The sequence below is a fragment of the Talpa europaea genome, assembly GCF_964194135.1.
Source record: "Talpa europaea genome assembly, chromosome: 16".
NCBI classification, from domain to species: domain Eukaryota; kingdom Metazoa; phylum Chordata; class Mammalia; order Eulipotyphla; family Talpidae; genus Talpa; species Talpa europaea.
This window is the reverse complement of record NC_140084.1, coordinates 4,252,359-4,270,038: the sequence shown is the minus strand read 5'-3', so window position 1 is coordinate 4,270,038 and position 17,680 is coordinate 4,252,359. Positions and strand designations below refer to the sequence as shown.

At 37.8% G+C, this 17,680-nt stretch overlaps 1 protein-coding gene across 7 annotated transcripts in view; it reads right to left on the bottom strand.

Moving 5' to 3' along the window:
• FTO (FTO alpha-ketoglutarate dependent dioxygenase) overlaps positions 1-17,379 on the bottom strand; it is a gene marked incomplete at both ends in the record, with an annotated part of 326,211 nt that extends 308,832 nt beyond the window's left edge. For 6 of the 7 annotated variants that reach the window (XM_084257408.1, XM_084257410.1, XM_084257411.1 and 3 more), the window contains one exon: positions 17,267-17,311. In XM_084257408.1, the coding sequence (XP_084113534.1) occupies positions 17,267-17,311 (45 nt within the window). Of the gene's footprint in view, positions 1-17,266 lie in introns of all 7 variants that reach the window. The other variant, XM_084257414.1, reaches the window with a different exon arrangement.
• Between the last annotated feature and the right edge of the window lie 301 nt (positions 17,380-17,680).

Genomic DNA, 17,680 nt, shown 5'->3' with positions numbered 1-17,680 from the left:
TTATGGCATGGCATTCATTTCCCTAAAGAAAATGGGCACTCTTAAATAAAAGAAACAGTGGCAGAGTACCCCCTCTCCACAGCAATAAACAAAATAAATTAAAAATAAGAATAAATCTCAGTGCAAGGGAAGGAATGAAATGGTAATGTAACTATAACTGGACAGAAAGGAATAACCGTATTATTTCTTTATCCTCTAAATAAGAATTTTTTAAAAACTGGTCTAAGACTTATGAAAATGGAAAAGAACCTTTATCGATTTTATAATCTTATCAATTTATATAAATTACACTAGCCTTGTAGTCATCTGTGTTTTGAAAGGAAAGTATAATGTCTTCAGACGTCTGCAGTGGAAATGGGATTGAATCAAAGGTTTATGTCCTCAAGCAGTGCCATCCGTTTCACTGACTGTGTGTTAAAGCAGCTGTCTAGGGCACCCCAAATAAACAAGGTCCTTTTTTTTTTCCATAGTAGACTAGAAATTCCAATCTGATTTCCTTAGCCTTAATATACCTAAGGATCACTTAGTAATGAGCATTGGAAAGTAAGTCTCAGAAAACATTCCATCAACAAATATTTACTACAAATCTGTCACCCAAGCTCTTTGCCAGATATTTCAGAAGACACAGAACAATAGATGTATGTGTGTGTGTGTATGTGTGCAAAGTTTTTTAAGTTTCTGTGCCAGATAAATGTGTAACTTCTATATTGGGGAGTGGGCTGGTAGCATAGTGAATAAGACAAGAATACTAAAAGCTTCCTGTTTAAAATCACATTTATATCTATTTAATATTTTTGGTGCTCAAGGTTCTTCCACATTCCTCATCTTTTTGACAGCTCAGAGAAAGCAAAGGGTGGAGTTGATGACCGTAGCATTTGGGGAAACATCGCAGGACACAGGGAGTGCCTATTAGCAAAATTAGAAGTTTAGCCTCCTAATTACCAGTGAAGTAAGTGTTCCTCCACTACAGCAGCCAGGGCATTTGGTAAAGCAGTGCAAAACACAATGAAAAGTTCTGGATTTGGTCAATTCCCATGTGGAGTGAGTGCACATTTGATGGGGTGGGGGGTTCTAGCCACTCAAGAAACACTTGTGTAGTGCCCACTGAGTTTTAGATTCTTCATGCACAGAAATAGATAGGCAAAATATAGTCTATATAACTGCGGAGAGGAGAAAGAAGCTGGCAAAAAATCATTACAATACCAAGTGATAAGTGCTACAAAAACATGCACAAATTGCTCTAGGAATACAGAAGAGAAAAATATGGTTTAAAAAGAATGGAAACATATAGTAAATAAAATTAAAAGAAGTTTAAGCAAAGCAAGAGAAAGGAAACAACAGAAGCAGAAATTAATGAATTAGCAAAAACAATCCCAAGAGTAGTTTTAAAAAAATAGACCACTTGCAAATACAATCAATTTTAAAAAGAAGACATGAATACGAAAAGTTAAAATTTAAAAGGAAATATAAAAAGTAGGGCCTCCCTGGTGGCACAAGGGGTTGATACGCAACCTATGAAGCTATCCTCAGTCACTGTAGCATGAGTTCCATCCCCAGCCAGGGAGATACCCACAAGGCGCAGCAGACCTCTCCTGACACACCTGCTGCTCCCCTCAGCAGGGTATTTCAGTCAATCTGTCTATTCTGTTCCCCATTCTGCCTCTGGTGAAACCTCTCATCCCCACGCCTCTTGCCGTACCCCAGATCTTGTATGCATAAATAAATAAATCTTTTTTTAAAGACTTTTAAAAAATAAATAAAAGGAAATATAAAAAAGAAATAAGCAATTTTTAATTGAAAAACTATACACAACTCTTAGTAAATCAGAGTATTCGATGTGCAATGCCATGTCAATAAATTTAAAGGCTCACTTTCTAAGAAAATATAATGACCAAAATTGACTCAAGAAAACAAAACACACCAATAACTAGAAAATATATTGGAAACAGTTGTTTCACGTTTATCTTTACAAGCAATTTATAAATAATTTAGTTCAAACTTCCATGGGACAAGTAATTCTGATGCTTTGTAAATGGCTCCACAGTACAGAAAGAGGAAAAAATGGTGAATTTGTTTTACAACACGGGTCTAACTATGATACCAAAACTGAAAGAAGAAATTTAAAAAGGACTGTTTCTCATATTTTTCCCTATTTTACCTCCCTCTACTGTGAGCTTATCATCATCAGGCAAAAGAGCTTAAAGTTTTACTGACTATAGTTTCAATTACATGATGTATATATTAAGAATGCCTCAATGAATGCAAAAATCCTCAATAAAATTTTAGCTATCAGAATCCAACAATGCATCCATAAGATAATTCACCACGACCAAGTAGGATTCATTCCAGGAACACAAGGATGGTTCAACATCCGAAAATCAATCAACATTATGCAACACATCAACAAAAAGAAATATAAAAACCATATGATAATATCAATAGATGCTGAGAAAGCTTTTGACAAAGTGCAACACCCATCCATGATAAAAGCCCTTGAAATCCACGACCAAGTAGGATTCATTCCAGGAACACAAGGATGGTTCAACATCCGAAAATCAATCAACATTATGCAACACATCAACAAAAAGAAATATAAAAACCATATGATAATATCAATAGATGCTGAGAAAGCTTTTGACAAAGTGCAACACCCATCCATGATAAAAGCCCTTGAAATTCTTGGGATACAAGGAACATACCTCAACATCATAAAGGCCATCTATGACAAGCCAACAGCCAGTATCATTCTCAATGGTGAAAAGCTGAAAGCAATTCCATTAAGATCTGGAACAAGACAAGGATGTCCACTCTCACCACTGCTTTTCATATAATACTGGAAGTCCTAGCCAGAGCAGTAAGACAAGAGAAAGACATGCAAGGAATCCAAATAGGAAAAGAAGAAGTCAAACTATCACTATTTGCAGATGATATGATAATATACATAGAGAACCCCAAAAACTCCACAGAAAAACTAATTCAACTAATCAATCAGTTCAGTAAAGTGGCAGGACACAAAATCAACACACAAAAATCAGTAGCCTTCCTATACACAAACAATAAATCTGAAGAAGAAGAAATAAAAAAAAAACATCCCTTTTATTATCGAAACAAAAAAATCAAATACTTGGGAATAAATCTAACAAAAGAGGTAAAGGACCTTTACAAATAAAACTATAAAACACTGTTAAAAGAAACAGAAGAAGACACAAAGAAATGGAAAGACATTCCCTGCTCATGGATTGGAAGAATAAACATTATTAAAATGGCCATCCTACCAAAAGCAATATACAGATTCAATGCTATTCCAATAAAAATTTCAATGTCATTCTTCAAAGAAATAGAACAATTATTGATGAAATTCATATGGAATCACCAAAAACCCTGAATAGCCAAAGCTCTCCTGAAAAAAAAAGAAGGGAATGGAGGCATCACACTCCCAGACTTCAAACTATACTACAAAGCCATAATCATCAAAACCACGTGGTATTGGAACAAGAACAGACACACAGACCAATGGAATCGAATAGAAAATCCAGAAATACACCCACAGATTTATGGTCAACTAATCTTTGACTAAGGAGCAAAGACTATGCATTGGAGCAAAGAAAGTTTGTTCAATAAATGGTGCTGGGAAAACTGGGTCGCTATATGCAAAAGAATGAAGCTTGACCACTACCTCACACCATGCACAAAAACCAACTCAAAGTAGATTAAAGAAATAGACGTAAGACCTGAAACCATAAAATACACAGAAGGAAATATAGGCAAAACACTACATGACATGCACATCAAAGACATCTTTACAGACACATCACCCAAAGCAGTGATAGTGAAGGCAAAGATAAACAGCTGGGACTACATCAAATTAAAGAGCTTCTGCACAGCAAAAGAGACAATAACCAAAACAAAGAGAAACCCTACCGACTGGGAGAACATTTTTGCACACAACACTAATGATAAAGGACTGATCACAAAAATCTACAAAGAGCTGATGAGGTTCAACAAAAACAAAGAAAATAATCCAGTCAAAAAAATGGGCAGAAGAGCTAAAAAGAAAATTCTGAAGAAGAAATGCAAATGGCCAATAGGCATATGAAAAAATGTTCAACATCACTTGTAATCAGGGAAATGCAAATCAAAACTACCATGAGATACCATCTTACACCAGTGAGAATGGCACATATTAGAAAAACGAGCAACAACAAATGTCGGCGAGGTTGTGGAGAAAAAGGAACTCTCCTGCACTGCTGGTGGGAGTGCAAACTGGTCCAACCACTATGGAGAGTTGTGTGTAGATTTCTTGACCTACTAAGCATAGAGCATCCATATGATCCAGCAATTCCACTCCTAGGTATTTACCCAAAGGACACAGAAACATTAATTCCAAAGGGCACCTGCACCCCTATGTTTATAGCAGCACCTTTACAATAGTTAAGCTTTGGAAACAACCCAAATGCCCAAAAATAGATGACTGGATCAAGAAGATGTGGTACATATACACCATGGAATACTACTCAGCAATCAAAAAAGATAAACACATGCAATTTGCAGCAACATGGATGGCGCTGGAAGGGATCATGCTCAGCGAAATAAGCCAGAAAGAAAAAGAAAAATCCGGATGGTCTCACTCATAGCAGGAATCTAGAAAACTTAAATAAGGGACCAGAAAAAGAATAACTACAAGAAAGAAAATATCAAAATCAACAAACAACTATGAACCAGAGACACTCTATGGGGGTGGGGGACGGGAAAGGGAGGGCTTGGGGTCAAAATAAGGGGGTTGTAATTGTAAGGGGAATATAAAAATAAAATTTAAATAATAAAAAAAAAAGAACTAGAGAAAACAAAATGCCTCAGTGAAGATTCTACTATGGGGGAGGAGAAAACTACCCTCCACATTTCATGACAGAACCATCTTAATCCCTAATTGAAATACTAAATGGTTACATTCAATAGCATGTTTAAAGGTCAATATAATGTGATCAAGTAGGGTTTATCCCAGGAAACTTATACTAGAAACTACATTGATAAATTATATTTGATCAGTAGAAATAAAGACATTACCACTCAAATAAGGGTCACAAAATATTCAATGAAATTTCAGTCTCATTCCCTAGGGGGAAAAAAGTAAACTAAGAAGCAAAGATTATTGTCAACAATTATTATACTTAATACTAGAACCCCAAAATGTAACTACTAAAAAAAAGCATTACTATTGGCTACTGCCATTATTGAGCGGTTTAGACACTGTAATAACACAAGAAAAAAAAAAACAAGGAGTATAATTACTGAAAGGGAAAGGCAAAATTATATTTGCAGGTGATAAAATTGCCTGTCTAGCATTCACCTAAGAACCCAAGAAATCCAACCAAAAATTTTAGTATTAGGATGCATTCCATATACCAAATAAGCTTTCCCATGTGCCACTTAGAACTATCATTTTAAAACATTACATTTACAATAATAACCAAAAATAATCAAACATGTAAAATGTCCAAGAATAAATCCTAAAGGTAATAAATTCAAAAGACAGATAACATTGTTGAATAAGAAAATTCACCATATTTATTTCCATCCTTGTCAAATTTAGTATAAATTTTGTGCAATAATGAAATACCAAAGATTGGTAGAACACATAGGAGACCTTGAAAAAGTGATTTTTAAGTTTATTGGGGGAAAAACCTAAGTTGTCTTTCCGGTGTAAGAGCAAAAGAACTTTAAAAACAAAGAAGGGCTTATAGCAGATATTGAAAGGTATCACAAAACTCTGGTAATTAAAATGGTATGTCAAGATTAACAAAAGAAACAGAATAAAAAGAAGATCTTGGTATTTCAGCATTCAAATTAGTAGACAAATGTAGTGGGAGTCATTGGTTAACCGCCTGAGAGGAAAAAGGTATCTACTCCATATCATACAGAAATTATACGAAAAAAAATTAAAACATAAAAGAACTAGAAAAACATATAAGTGATCCTTAATCACTTACTTAGATGGAAAAAGTTTCCCAAATTAGTTCTACAATGAGTTCCTACTCCATCTCTTCCAAATTGGGAAATATTTTATTTTATGCTAATTCCTAGTCTTGGAGAGAACACACCAAAATGCATCCTCATTCAATGCTGGCATCCTCCTAGAATGCTATCTGCCAAGCACCTCTCTGCATGGCAATCTGACAGTGCATAACAAAAATCTTTACAAATGCTAGACAATTTGCCTTGTTTTAATTTGTCCTATGGACAATACCACCTATTTGCACAGAGATATAGATGCAAGAATGAGCACTGAAGGATAATTTATAACATAGGAAAACTCCATATGAAGAAATATACATAATTGGCCTGACATGAAGATAATATTCACAATATACTAGATACTGTAGTAAGTGAAAAAGAACAGAGTACAAAATGTCCACATTATGATTTTAACTTTTGTTTAAAATATAGCTTGTATAAATTTGTACCATAAATGTAATTGTGATAACATTAGGATTATGTTGTATATACTTTACACATAATGTCCATTACAGCAATATTCTAAAAAATAGGCCAATATAGTCAGTAACACATTGGTTATCTCCAGAGGATTATAGAAGATTTTTTTTTTCTGCTAGGCATTTTTCTGTATCTTTAAATTTTTCTAAAATAGCAACATACTAATCAGGAAAGATAATATTTTAAATAAGAAGTGTTTCACCATTTATATGCCATACAATTACAAAATTCTCTTAAGCGACATATAAAAACCAACTTCATTACCTACAGTCACATCCTTGGTAACAACAAGGGTTAACCCATAGGGCACTTAAATATGCCCATCACTATTCTAAATGCATTACATATATTAAATCAATTATTTCTCGAAACTATTATTGTCCCCATATTACAGATGAAGATTGAGGCTCAAGGAGATTAGGAGATGAGAATCTATGCTCTACCTACAAAAAGGCTGTTAGCTTTCCCGATAAACTATATCCTAAAGCAACAAGACTTATTGATAACACAAATGCCACAATATAAACCATCAAATAGCCACTACGTCCTATTAAGTACTTTCCATGGGAATCTCTACATCCAACGGTGAGGTGACTGGTCAAATTTTGGGAATACTTCCTTTGACAGTCCCCAGGGGATAGTAGGTAAGATTCCCTTTTCTTTCAAACAGCGAGGACTCATTCAGAATCCAGTCTTAACGTGGGATTAAACTGCACAGTTCTGCTTTTGGAACACAGCAAGAAAAATCAATGAGACTGATTTTACTATTGTACCCATAACTGGAGTCTGCTCCCAGGAACTACAGCCACAACTCAATGCTAGAATTTACAATGCTGCATTATTGTAATTATTTGCTCACATGCTATCTCCCCAGTAAACTGGGGTTCCTCAGCGGCAAAGATTATATCTTATTCATTATCGACTCTCCGGCCCCTAATACAATTCCTGGCACACCAAGAGAAGTAATTAGGTATTTCTGAATGAACTCTGCAGAGAATGCCACACAAATGCTTTGCGCAATGACAATATATCAGAATAAATAAATATGTTGTTAAGAGAGTGTCTTGGTATGCGTACAAATAAACATATAACGTTATGGAGAGTATAATAAAAAATGGAAATCCTAAGGAATAATTCCTAAAACTCTAAATACTAAAGGAGAGAGAAAGCAGTTTTTAACAGGTCTCCTTATAATGTCTAGTTGGAGTCATTTCTCACAGGACACAAGAGGTGAGCAGAGATGCCTCATTGTCTAAAAAGCAATCTACGAACCAAGGATGCAGAAATAAACATAAACTTTCTTAGACAACGATGCAAAAACGCATCTGCTACACACGAGACACCAGCCTGCATCCCGCCTATGGGTGCAATCAACAAAGCACAACCTGGCGCTTGACTATAAATCAAAGGACCTTACATTTCTGGTACTTATTGACATTTGCTACCTGCAAATTTCTAATGTGTGCAAGAGGGGCCCATTTTTATTTACAGCACAAACCGCAGACTGAATGTAAAACAAGATGCTTAATAAATCCAGAGGCACATAAAACACCAGCATAGCTCAGACAGCAAGACAGACACTCACTCCTTAATTAAGTGGGTGATGTTCTGTTTAAAACAAAAAGACAACCCTGGGCTATAGCTAAGATTAAGCACTCAGTGTTGCGAGGGGAACGCCAACCATTTTCAGGGCAAAGGCTTTAAATCATGAAAAATAAACCATCTAATAGTCTGTATTCAATAGTAAGTAGACAGTCAGGACACAGACTGATTTGGATTAACACATTTTCAGTTATAACAAGTAATTTTACAGAGGATTAGTATCTTGATGGTCTGATCAATACGAGGCACCGCTGCTATTACAGATGAAGAGAAAATTGCCCCTCTGGTAATAAAGTGTGCGTGTCCCGTTCTCCTTCATTTGCTGAGTCCATTACTGTAATGGTGCCAGCGTTAACAGCTGGGGCAATTTAAGCAGCAGGGGTCTGATGAATTTAAAAGCTGGGCTCACTGGCCACTCATCCTTCCCTCCCCTTTCAGCTTGCATCTGCAAGTGGCTGTCTAGCTGGCTCCAGTGCCAGGATCATGTTTCATGAGAACAATGACTGCGATTTCCCAATTATTGTCTCCTTAATAGTGTTACCAGCCAATAATGTGACTAAAACAAAAATTGCTCACAGCATATTGGCTGCTGATTCGGCGAAAAATTGCCCACTATTTACCTAAATAACAAGATTGACGTGACAACAGGCGAGAGTCCACAGAAAGTGGAAAGCATGCATTCATTTGCTCAGGGTTAGTCTCAAGTCAAGAAAGCTGAGCACTCGGGCGGACAGGAGAGGAAAAAAATTCATCGGCCAAATTTTCCATCTCCGTTTTCAGAAAATGGCAGACAGGAAAACGGTGAAATAAGGGACTGCTATCCATAGAAAGGTAAAATCCTTAGTAATGCAGCCTCGAAGACTTTAATCATGCCCAATTCAGCAGTGAGGTTAGGTTGTGACATCAGCCCGTTTTATATTATTGGAGAAAAGCTAGCCTGGAGGCTCAGCCTTCAATGATCCAGTCACTAAATGAAGGTAGCAAAAGGGCAGGCTTAAGGCTAATGCAGAAACCTGAGCTCCGAATTTTCTGATCACAAACAGTTACAGAAACTCTCCTCCGAAGAGCAGATGCTACTTAATTTGGTCTGCAAACTGAGTTTTCTACTTGGTTTCAACCAGCTGGAAAGTGTCAAGTGCCACGCAGCTATGTGGCAGTTCTTCAATATAAAGGAAGACACGGTCACTTTGCAAGTAAGTCATTTCCAAAACTACAGAACAAATAAAGGACAGGCATGCCAGCAGGACAGATGTTTGTGGTATTAAAAAAAAGAGAGAGAGAAAGAAAGAAAAGCAAAAGTATAGTACTTATTCACAGCTCAGCTTTCTAGCATGTGCTGGTGTTGCAGAGAAATGTACTGCCAGGGACAAATGTTTTGCGACATTTGTTTCTACCGATGCAAATCTCTGGAGCAAATCCTGACCAAGCCAATCGTCCCAAGACTACTCCCAGCTTATCATGGGAAATCAACCAGTGCCACAATCTTGTAAAATAATACAAAACCTGTTTATAACAGGTTAAGTGAATGAGCTCAGCAGAACTCTAAAATCCACCACCTTTCAACTGTGTTGTTTTTTTTTTTTTAAAGTTGAGGTTTCATCTCAACTACAAAATCTTTTCTCCTAGAAGTTAGAAAATCACTCTTTAAGTGTAACGTTACCACGAAATCATAATAAACTGAAAACTATCATAATAAACTAACAACTACAAAATACAGATACTCATAAATGCCTTCTACGTGCAAGATATCCCACAAGGTACAGAGGAAAAATGAAAGTCTGATTAGAGTCCAATGCTGTCTCCAATAAGCTAATGGTTGTTTAAAAGTGTCTAAGACTTTTTTCAAGTGGCAAATTTAATTTTCAAGATCAACACTAACCCTAGGAGATAAACTAGCATTTTGAACCAGGAAGAGGACACTAGAAAACACGGGTGGACAGTTGTCACAGCACACCTTAAAGATTAGGATCTGCTTTCTCAAAATTAATATACCTCTAGTGGTATGTAGATTAATTTAAAATCGATAAAATATTTAGCCAATGTTCATGATTTCTTTCAGGTTCTGGTTCCATCTTTCACTAGCAGAGAGTCTGATGACATATTAAGGAACAGGTGGTCTTAGGAGTTCATTCATTCCTTTGATGACTATGTATGGAATATTTACTACATCTAGCACAATGTTAAGTGCTAAAGATAGAATGGTGAACAACAAGCTAAAAAGATGTGGTCTCTACTTCCTTGACAGACAGTCTAAATGTCAAAACCTGTAATGTTGAACTTGGCCTCAATAAATCCATTCCGCAGCCAGGGAGCTAACACGGTAATTATTAAGGGGTCACATGTAACATGTATCAGGTGCTGGGCACTCTTAATCATTCACTCTTTCTTTGACAGATACTCATAAATGCCTTCTACGTGCAAGATATCCCACAAGGTACAGAGGAAAAATGAAAGTCTGATTAGATTCCAATGCTGTCTCCAATAAGGTAATGGTTGTTTAAAAGTGTCTAAGACTTTTTTCAAGTGGCAAATTTAATTTTCAAGATCAACACTAAGATGGTTAAGAAACAGCCCTGGATATAATAGAAAGTTACAAGAATTTGCTTCTACTCTATGACTTCACCAGTTAATTCCCTTTCTCTTTTATTAAACTTTGAATTGACAACAATGATTATTTCACTATAAATAAGTATCTTCAGTAGTTTGGGAACTATGACTAATTAACCCAATGTTTCTTCTATCTAGAGAGGACAATCAAAACTCCTAAACAGTAATTAGTTGACCTACATACTGGAAGAGAGGTAAAGGTAGACCTTGGAGGGGAAAAAGCAGAGTAGATCAAGAAGACGTGGTGTTCATACACTTGGAATACGCCTTTGTGCATGAAAAAGATAAATTGGTGCCATTTGCAGCAATATGGATGGAGCTGGAAGGGAGTATGCTAAGTGAAATAAGTCAGAAAAAAGATAAATATCAGATGGTGTCGATTCTATGCAGAATATTGGGGAAAAAAAGAACAGAAGGTCAAAGGCAAACTTTAAAACCAGTCCTTGGAAATTGACCATAGAATGGAGGACTCCAAAGGGGTGTATCCAGGTAGAGCGAGAACTGTAGGTGCTTTGCTGGCGCATGCATTACGGTGATGACACCTGAATGGGAAAATCTTCTGCTTCCAAAACACTAACAAGAACCAACGGTGCTTCAATTAAAATAGATAAATAAATGAAGCAAAGAGTAGAATCTGCCAAGGCAAAATTTTGATGTGTTAAGTTGCCTCCTCTTTGGACCATCCCCAAAAATGTCCTACATTTAGTTTCCTAAATTAGTGTCAGATAAATTGGTGGAATAATCTAGGGCAGCTCACAGTGTAGGCAAGAAGCAAAAGAACATTCTCGGAATCTCAGTGAAATGCCAACCTATAAAAAATAAAATCAGGTGAGGTAAAAAGAGACAGTGGGAAGACGACGCACATGAATAACAAACTTACTTTTCAGTTCTTTTTACAACTCATTAAACCTTGTCAAATGAAAACTGTCACCAAAATAGGTGACTTTTTAAATAATTTTCATATGAAACAGCAAGTTTATTTATTCTGGACATATTCTGTCAGTGACAGAAATAAACGTTAAAGTTATTTTATTCCTATTCTAGAACCCTTTCCGTAATAAACATTAACTATTTCTATCTTCAATATTCTTTTTATAACATCATCTCACCCAAAACCAATATAATCATTCATTCATCCATTTATTTATTTATTTATTTGTTTATTTATTTATTTATTTATATTTTACAGCTTTTTTCATTTTTTTAAACAATGTTTGCTTTCTTTTCTCAGGTGTAGTCCCCATGGAATTCCCACCACCAAATCTCCCTGCACCATCACCTCAGTCCCCTGTGCTCCTTCCTCCCTCCCTCTGATCCCTCTCCCTTCCCCTCCCCTGAAGAATGTCTCTGATTTATAGTTGTCTGTTTATTTTTGTTTTGTTTTATTATTTTTTATTGTTATTAATTTTTCATTAATGCCTTATTTGGTTCCTCTATATTCCTCCTATAAGTGAAATAATCCAATATTTTTCTTTTTCCTTCTGACTTATTTCACTGAACATAATCCTTTCTAGCTCCATCCAGGTTGCTGCAAATGCCATGAGTTTATATTTTTTGATTGCTGAGTAATATTCCATTGTGTATATGTAGCACATCTTCTTGATCCAGTCATCTATTTTGGGGCACTTGGGTTGCCAAACCAGTATAATTTTATGGTGAATACATCTGAGAGGAGAAAACATACAAGCATACATTGTACAAAAATGAACAATGATGTAGTATATATATAAAAAAACAGCATAAGAATCTTTGAAGCTAACTTGGAATTCCACACCTTTTTGTTGCATAACTAAAGAACAGTTCTAGTATTTCTGAACAACCTTTAAAGAAGTCCCCAGTGTCTCATAAGGAAACATTCTTAAATAGATCTTAGCAAGAAATTCCACACTCCCTAGTCTTAAATAGTTTTCCATGACTTCCAGGCCCTAATACATCCTCTTCGCCACTGTACCCTGTTCCTAGGGGGGAAAAAACTCATCACTCCACTGTTGGGACTGACTTAGTTATTTACCTTCCATAGAAAGGCAGCCATTTCCATGGGAACAAATCTGCGAGGTTCACCCATGTGGCACCAGCACTAAGTTGCTACGTGGTACTTAACGATGTTCCTCATTTAAGTCACAGAACACAGAAAATAGTTTTAGTAACTATTTTCTCCATTCTCTCAAAGGTGGAACATAACTGAGTACCTTTTGGAACTTAGTGGAACACGCATCATAAGTTACAGAATAAATGTCCTCAATATAAGCTAGCTATCTACTAAGGTCACACAAGTGGTGATTCCGAAGATGATGAAATGATTGTGAGAATAATATATATTTTTACCGTGTGCCAGGCACATTCTCAGTCCTTTACATACATCTTACTTAATCCTCACCACAAGCATGTCACTCACATTTTACAGACAAGGAAACTGAGGCTCCAAGTCATGAAGTTGCTTGCCCAAATGAGTGACAGCAGTCAGCCTCTAAAGTCCCATTCTCTATATTATATTGTAACAAAGTGAGGAAAGCTGGACTGTGGCAAAATGCAAAGTACATTCCCCATCTAAAGGGGCATCCGCTGCTCAGCTCTTCTTAATGCAATGAGTGTTCACTGTTGCCAGTTTCATTTTTCAGAAGGCAGACAGCTAGATCTTTATGTGAAACTTCTCAACTTTTAAGTATTAGAAAATATTTCAGAAACTTTCAAAACAGTCAAGTAAAAGACAACATACCTAAGGGCAAGATGGATATGTGAGTTGTAATTCTGTGCTCTCCGGTAGTTCTGATTTTTGCACAAAAATATGCACACCAAATGGCTTAGGGGTTAGGTCTCAGCGTTATCACCATGAAGGACTGAGCTGGATCCCTGGTCAAGGAGGTGACCCACAGAGGGCACAGCAGACCTCTCCTATCTCGCCCGCTGCTCCCCTCAGTAGTGTGTTTCAGAAGATTCACCTGCTCTGCTCCCTACTCTCTCTGGTGAATCCTCTCACCCCCACACCTCTGGCCTACACTCCAGTTCTTCTATGTAAAAAAAAAATATATATATACACACACACACACACACACACACACACACACACACCCCAAAAACGCATAATCTGAATCTAATCCTAAGGAAAATTGAGAGAAGGTAGAATACAGGAGCAATCTACAAAACCAACAGCCTTTACTCATCTCAGATATCAATATATTGAAAGACAAAAAAAAAAGGATGAACCAAAGTAAAGTAGATTAAAAGAAAGCAGAGATATGACAATTCCAGGTATGGGTGATCCTTCCTAGGGCCCTGGAAAAGGAGATAAATGCTATAAAAGGAAATACTGGAAAAATGTAGACAATTTAAATATGAACTTGGATTAAAGAATAGCATCATATCAATGTTGGTTCTTCTGAAATTGACAGGAGCTATACTTCTATTTAAGAGTGTCACTGTTCTCAGAAAATACATGCTGAAGTATTTGGGGATATAGAGGACTGATTTTTCCCACTTTGCAATGATTCATTTAAGAAGATGGCTCACATGTATGAGTATAGAGAGAGAGAAAGCATGCTAGGAATCAGAAGTGGCAAAATGTTAGCAACTTGGGAATCTGAATAAGAGGTCTGTGAGAGCTTCTTTTCTACACTTGCAGCTCTTCTGTAAATTTTAAATCATCTTAAAGTAATAAAATATCATCTTAAAAAAAAAAAACAATGGCATGGGAAGCCCTGAGTCAGCAGAGGGCCCTTTAGGCAACCCAACTCAAGGCCATACCCTCTCCACCTGGCACAGTGGCCAAACCAGGTCACACTGTACCCTCCCGGCAACCCACAGAAACAGTTATTCTTGAAATCATCTTCTGGTTGGGGAAACTGAGGCATGAGGTGGCAACCCTCCATTCCAACAGCAGTAAATTGTAGAGACCCTGGTTCTAACTCAAGATATCAAGTATCACTCTGGACTATTCCTCTGTAAGCCTTACAAGAAAAAATCATTTTTAAATGCATTCATGTACTTTGGTGGTCTTATGCTTTAACACAAATTAAATAAGTTTTATCATGAAAAGCTAGATGATATTTAATCCAACTTTTTATTTACCCTCCAGACTTAGAAACAGTAAAAAGCCTATAGTATAAACCATCACAAGAAAAAAATATGTTATTTCAAAGAGAAAAGAAAAGCCATTAGGGGGATGGTAAAGTTTAATCTAAAAGGTAAACCATAAAATCTTTGTGACTTTCAGGTAAGATTTCATAGATAAGACTACCAAAATATGAATCATAAAAAGAACTGATGAATTGACCTTTATCAAAATTAAATACTTTTGCTCTTCAAGAGACCATTAAGTAAACCACAAAAATTGGACAGTGTTCAAAATATGTAGTGCTGACAAAGAACTTGTATCTACCATACATAAAGAACTCATAACAATAAGAACACAAAAAGCCCCCCCAAGAAATGGGCAAAAAAATATGAAGACACTTGATCAAAAAAAATTTATGTCAATAAATGCATAAGAAGCTGAGCCTCACTAGACATTATGGAAATGAAAAATCAAAAACCATGAAAAACCACTTTATTGGGATGGCTACAATAAAAGATAGATGATAACAAGTGATGACAATTATGTAAAGAAACTGGACCACTTTGGTTTCCCATATTGGAAAATGAGTCTGAGTTTGGTAGGACTGCTATGATAAGATACTATACAGAGAGACTGGGAGGCTTATCAACAGCAGAAATTCATTCCTCACAGTTCCAAAGGCCAGAAGTGCAAGATCTGGGTTCTGGTGAGAACCCTCTTGTGTGTTACAGACTCCCAACTTCTAGTATCCTCAGATGGCAGAAGAGGTGAGGGAACTCTCTTAGGCCTCTTTTATGGAGCACTAATCCCATTCATCAGGGCTCCACCCTATCTCCTGCCATCACTCTGGAGAGTAAGATTTCAACATCTGCATTTCAGGGGGAAATAAATATAGAGATCAAACCAAACCCTATGGCAGTTTAAACAGAGATTTACCAGATGCCAAGCAATTCCAAACCTAGCTATCTACTCAAGAGAAGTGAAAACATACATCCATATAAACACTAGAACACGAATGTTCATAGTAGCATATTTCAATAAAAGCCAAAAAGTGAATATGGTTATAGTTTCAATAGCATGAAAGTTCATATGGTGCAGGAATTCTACTTTAGCCAAAATCATAATCCCAGTGCCTGGCAAATAACAGGTGTAAAATAAACGTTAAAGAATAAATGAGTATCTTTAAAGGTTGTTAGTGAACACAACCATTTATTTGTTTCTTTGCACTGTTGTACACAAATACAGATGGTACAGATGGATTCTCCCCCTTTGAATCTATCTATCTGTAGTATATCACCCATATCATTGCACACTTAAGGATGGAAACTTGAGATGTCTCATGAAATTTTCCTAAAATTTAAGTAATTAAAGAACAGATTTTATATTGCAAATCCAAAAGGATAGCAACCCTAAGACAAACCTACTTGTAGGACTCTATGACAGCAAGAACTGTGTCTCTTTTATTTAAAATTGGCCCTCACTTCCAATATTTGCCTACATAGAGTAGGGAACAAACAATGGGCAAAGGCTCTCTCACCAGATAAGGCACAGAAAAGAGGTTCTTTTAAGAAGGCCAACGTGGCCGATGGGCACAGAACAGGAGTATCATGTCCAATGAGGCCATGGACGCAAGCAGGGTGAGACAGGCCTGCAGAGTAGGCCATGAGAAGTTTTGTCTTTATCTCAAGAGCAACAGAAAGCCATGGAAGATTTTTCAATAGGTGATTGACAGAGCAGAGAGCAAAGAAAAGGACATGATGATCAGATCTACATTTTTTGGAAAGACCACTCACCATCCATTTTGAAGAAGAGACTGGTTATGTGGGAGAAGTGAAAGGAGACAAAGGAGTGTTAGGATGTAGAGTGAGCGTAGACCAAGAAAGAGAATATTCCAACAGGCCATTAAAGAGATCATGAGAACAAGATCTAGGGTAGTGGCAACGGAAACAAGTGGCCAGACTATCAATATACTTAACAAATCAATAGGACTTGATTTGGGGAATGACAAAAACGACAACATTCAATTCTTCCGAGCCTCAATTCTTCATCCGTAAAACAGGACTGTTGATACTCCATTTGTATAATATCTATCTTGCAATCTGCTGTGATAAGAATATGAAACAACATGAATATCATGAACACAGAGCTTGACACGCAACAATCGCTTAAAAAACTCGCTGCTGCTATTATTATCACTGTCATCCCATGGAATAGAAATCAGCTGGGCTGAACCTCAAATGTGGTAGGTAAATGGGGTGATTGCAGTTGAGCCTTCACAGCCTCTGTGCAGGAGCTACAGACCACCACAGCCGGCCACTGAAACAAGCGCCCCAAAACAGGGCTAGGCCTGCATCCTGAGCAGCTCGAAGGTGGAACCCCGAAGCCCTGCAGACGAGGCCTGTCACCCCCTGGCTGAAACCGGGGTGTCCGCTGGCGATCAAGCCAAGCCCTCCTGTTCCCTGGCCCTCGGCGCCAGCGCGCGAGAGACCCCAGACTCCAGAGAGCCCGACGTACCTTGGCTTCGCGCTCCCTTTCCTCGGCGGTCGGGGTCCGCTTCATGCTGCTGTTCCAGCCGCCTTCGCCTCTGCTGGCCGCGTAGACCCTCGTCCCGGGCCCCGCCTCCTGCTTGTAGTTCCCCGGGCGGCCCGCTCCCGCCGGGAGCCATTCTCTCAGCGAGCCTCGGGAACTACCACTCCCAGGATGCACAGCGACGACAGCCGGGCGCGCCGCGGGGTCTAGAGCCCGAGGATTTCCCAGGTCCGACAGCTGGTTGAGCGTAGTCCGCTGCGCCGCGCGCCGGCGGGCGGGTGGCCGGGGAGAACTACATTTCCCAGGAGGCGATGGGGCGCGCCATGTTTTTCCCGTGCTCCTCTGGGCCGTCGGCGCCATAGCAACGGTAGCTAGCGGCGGGGCGAGCGTGGCGGTGAG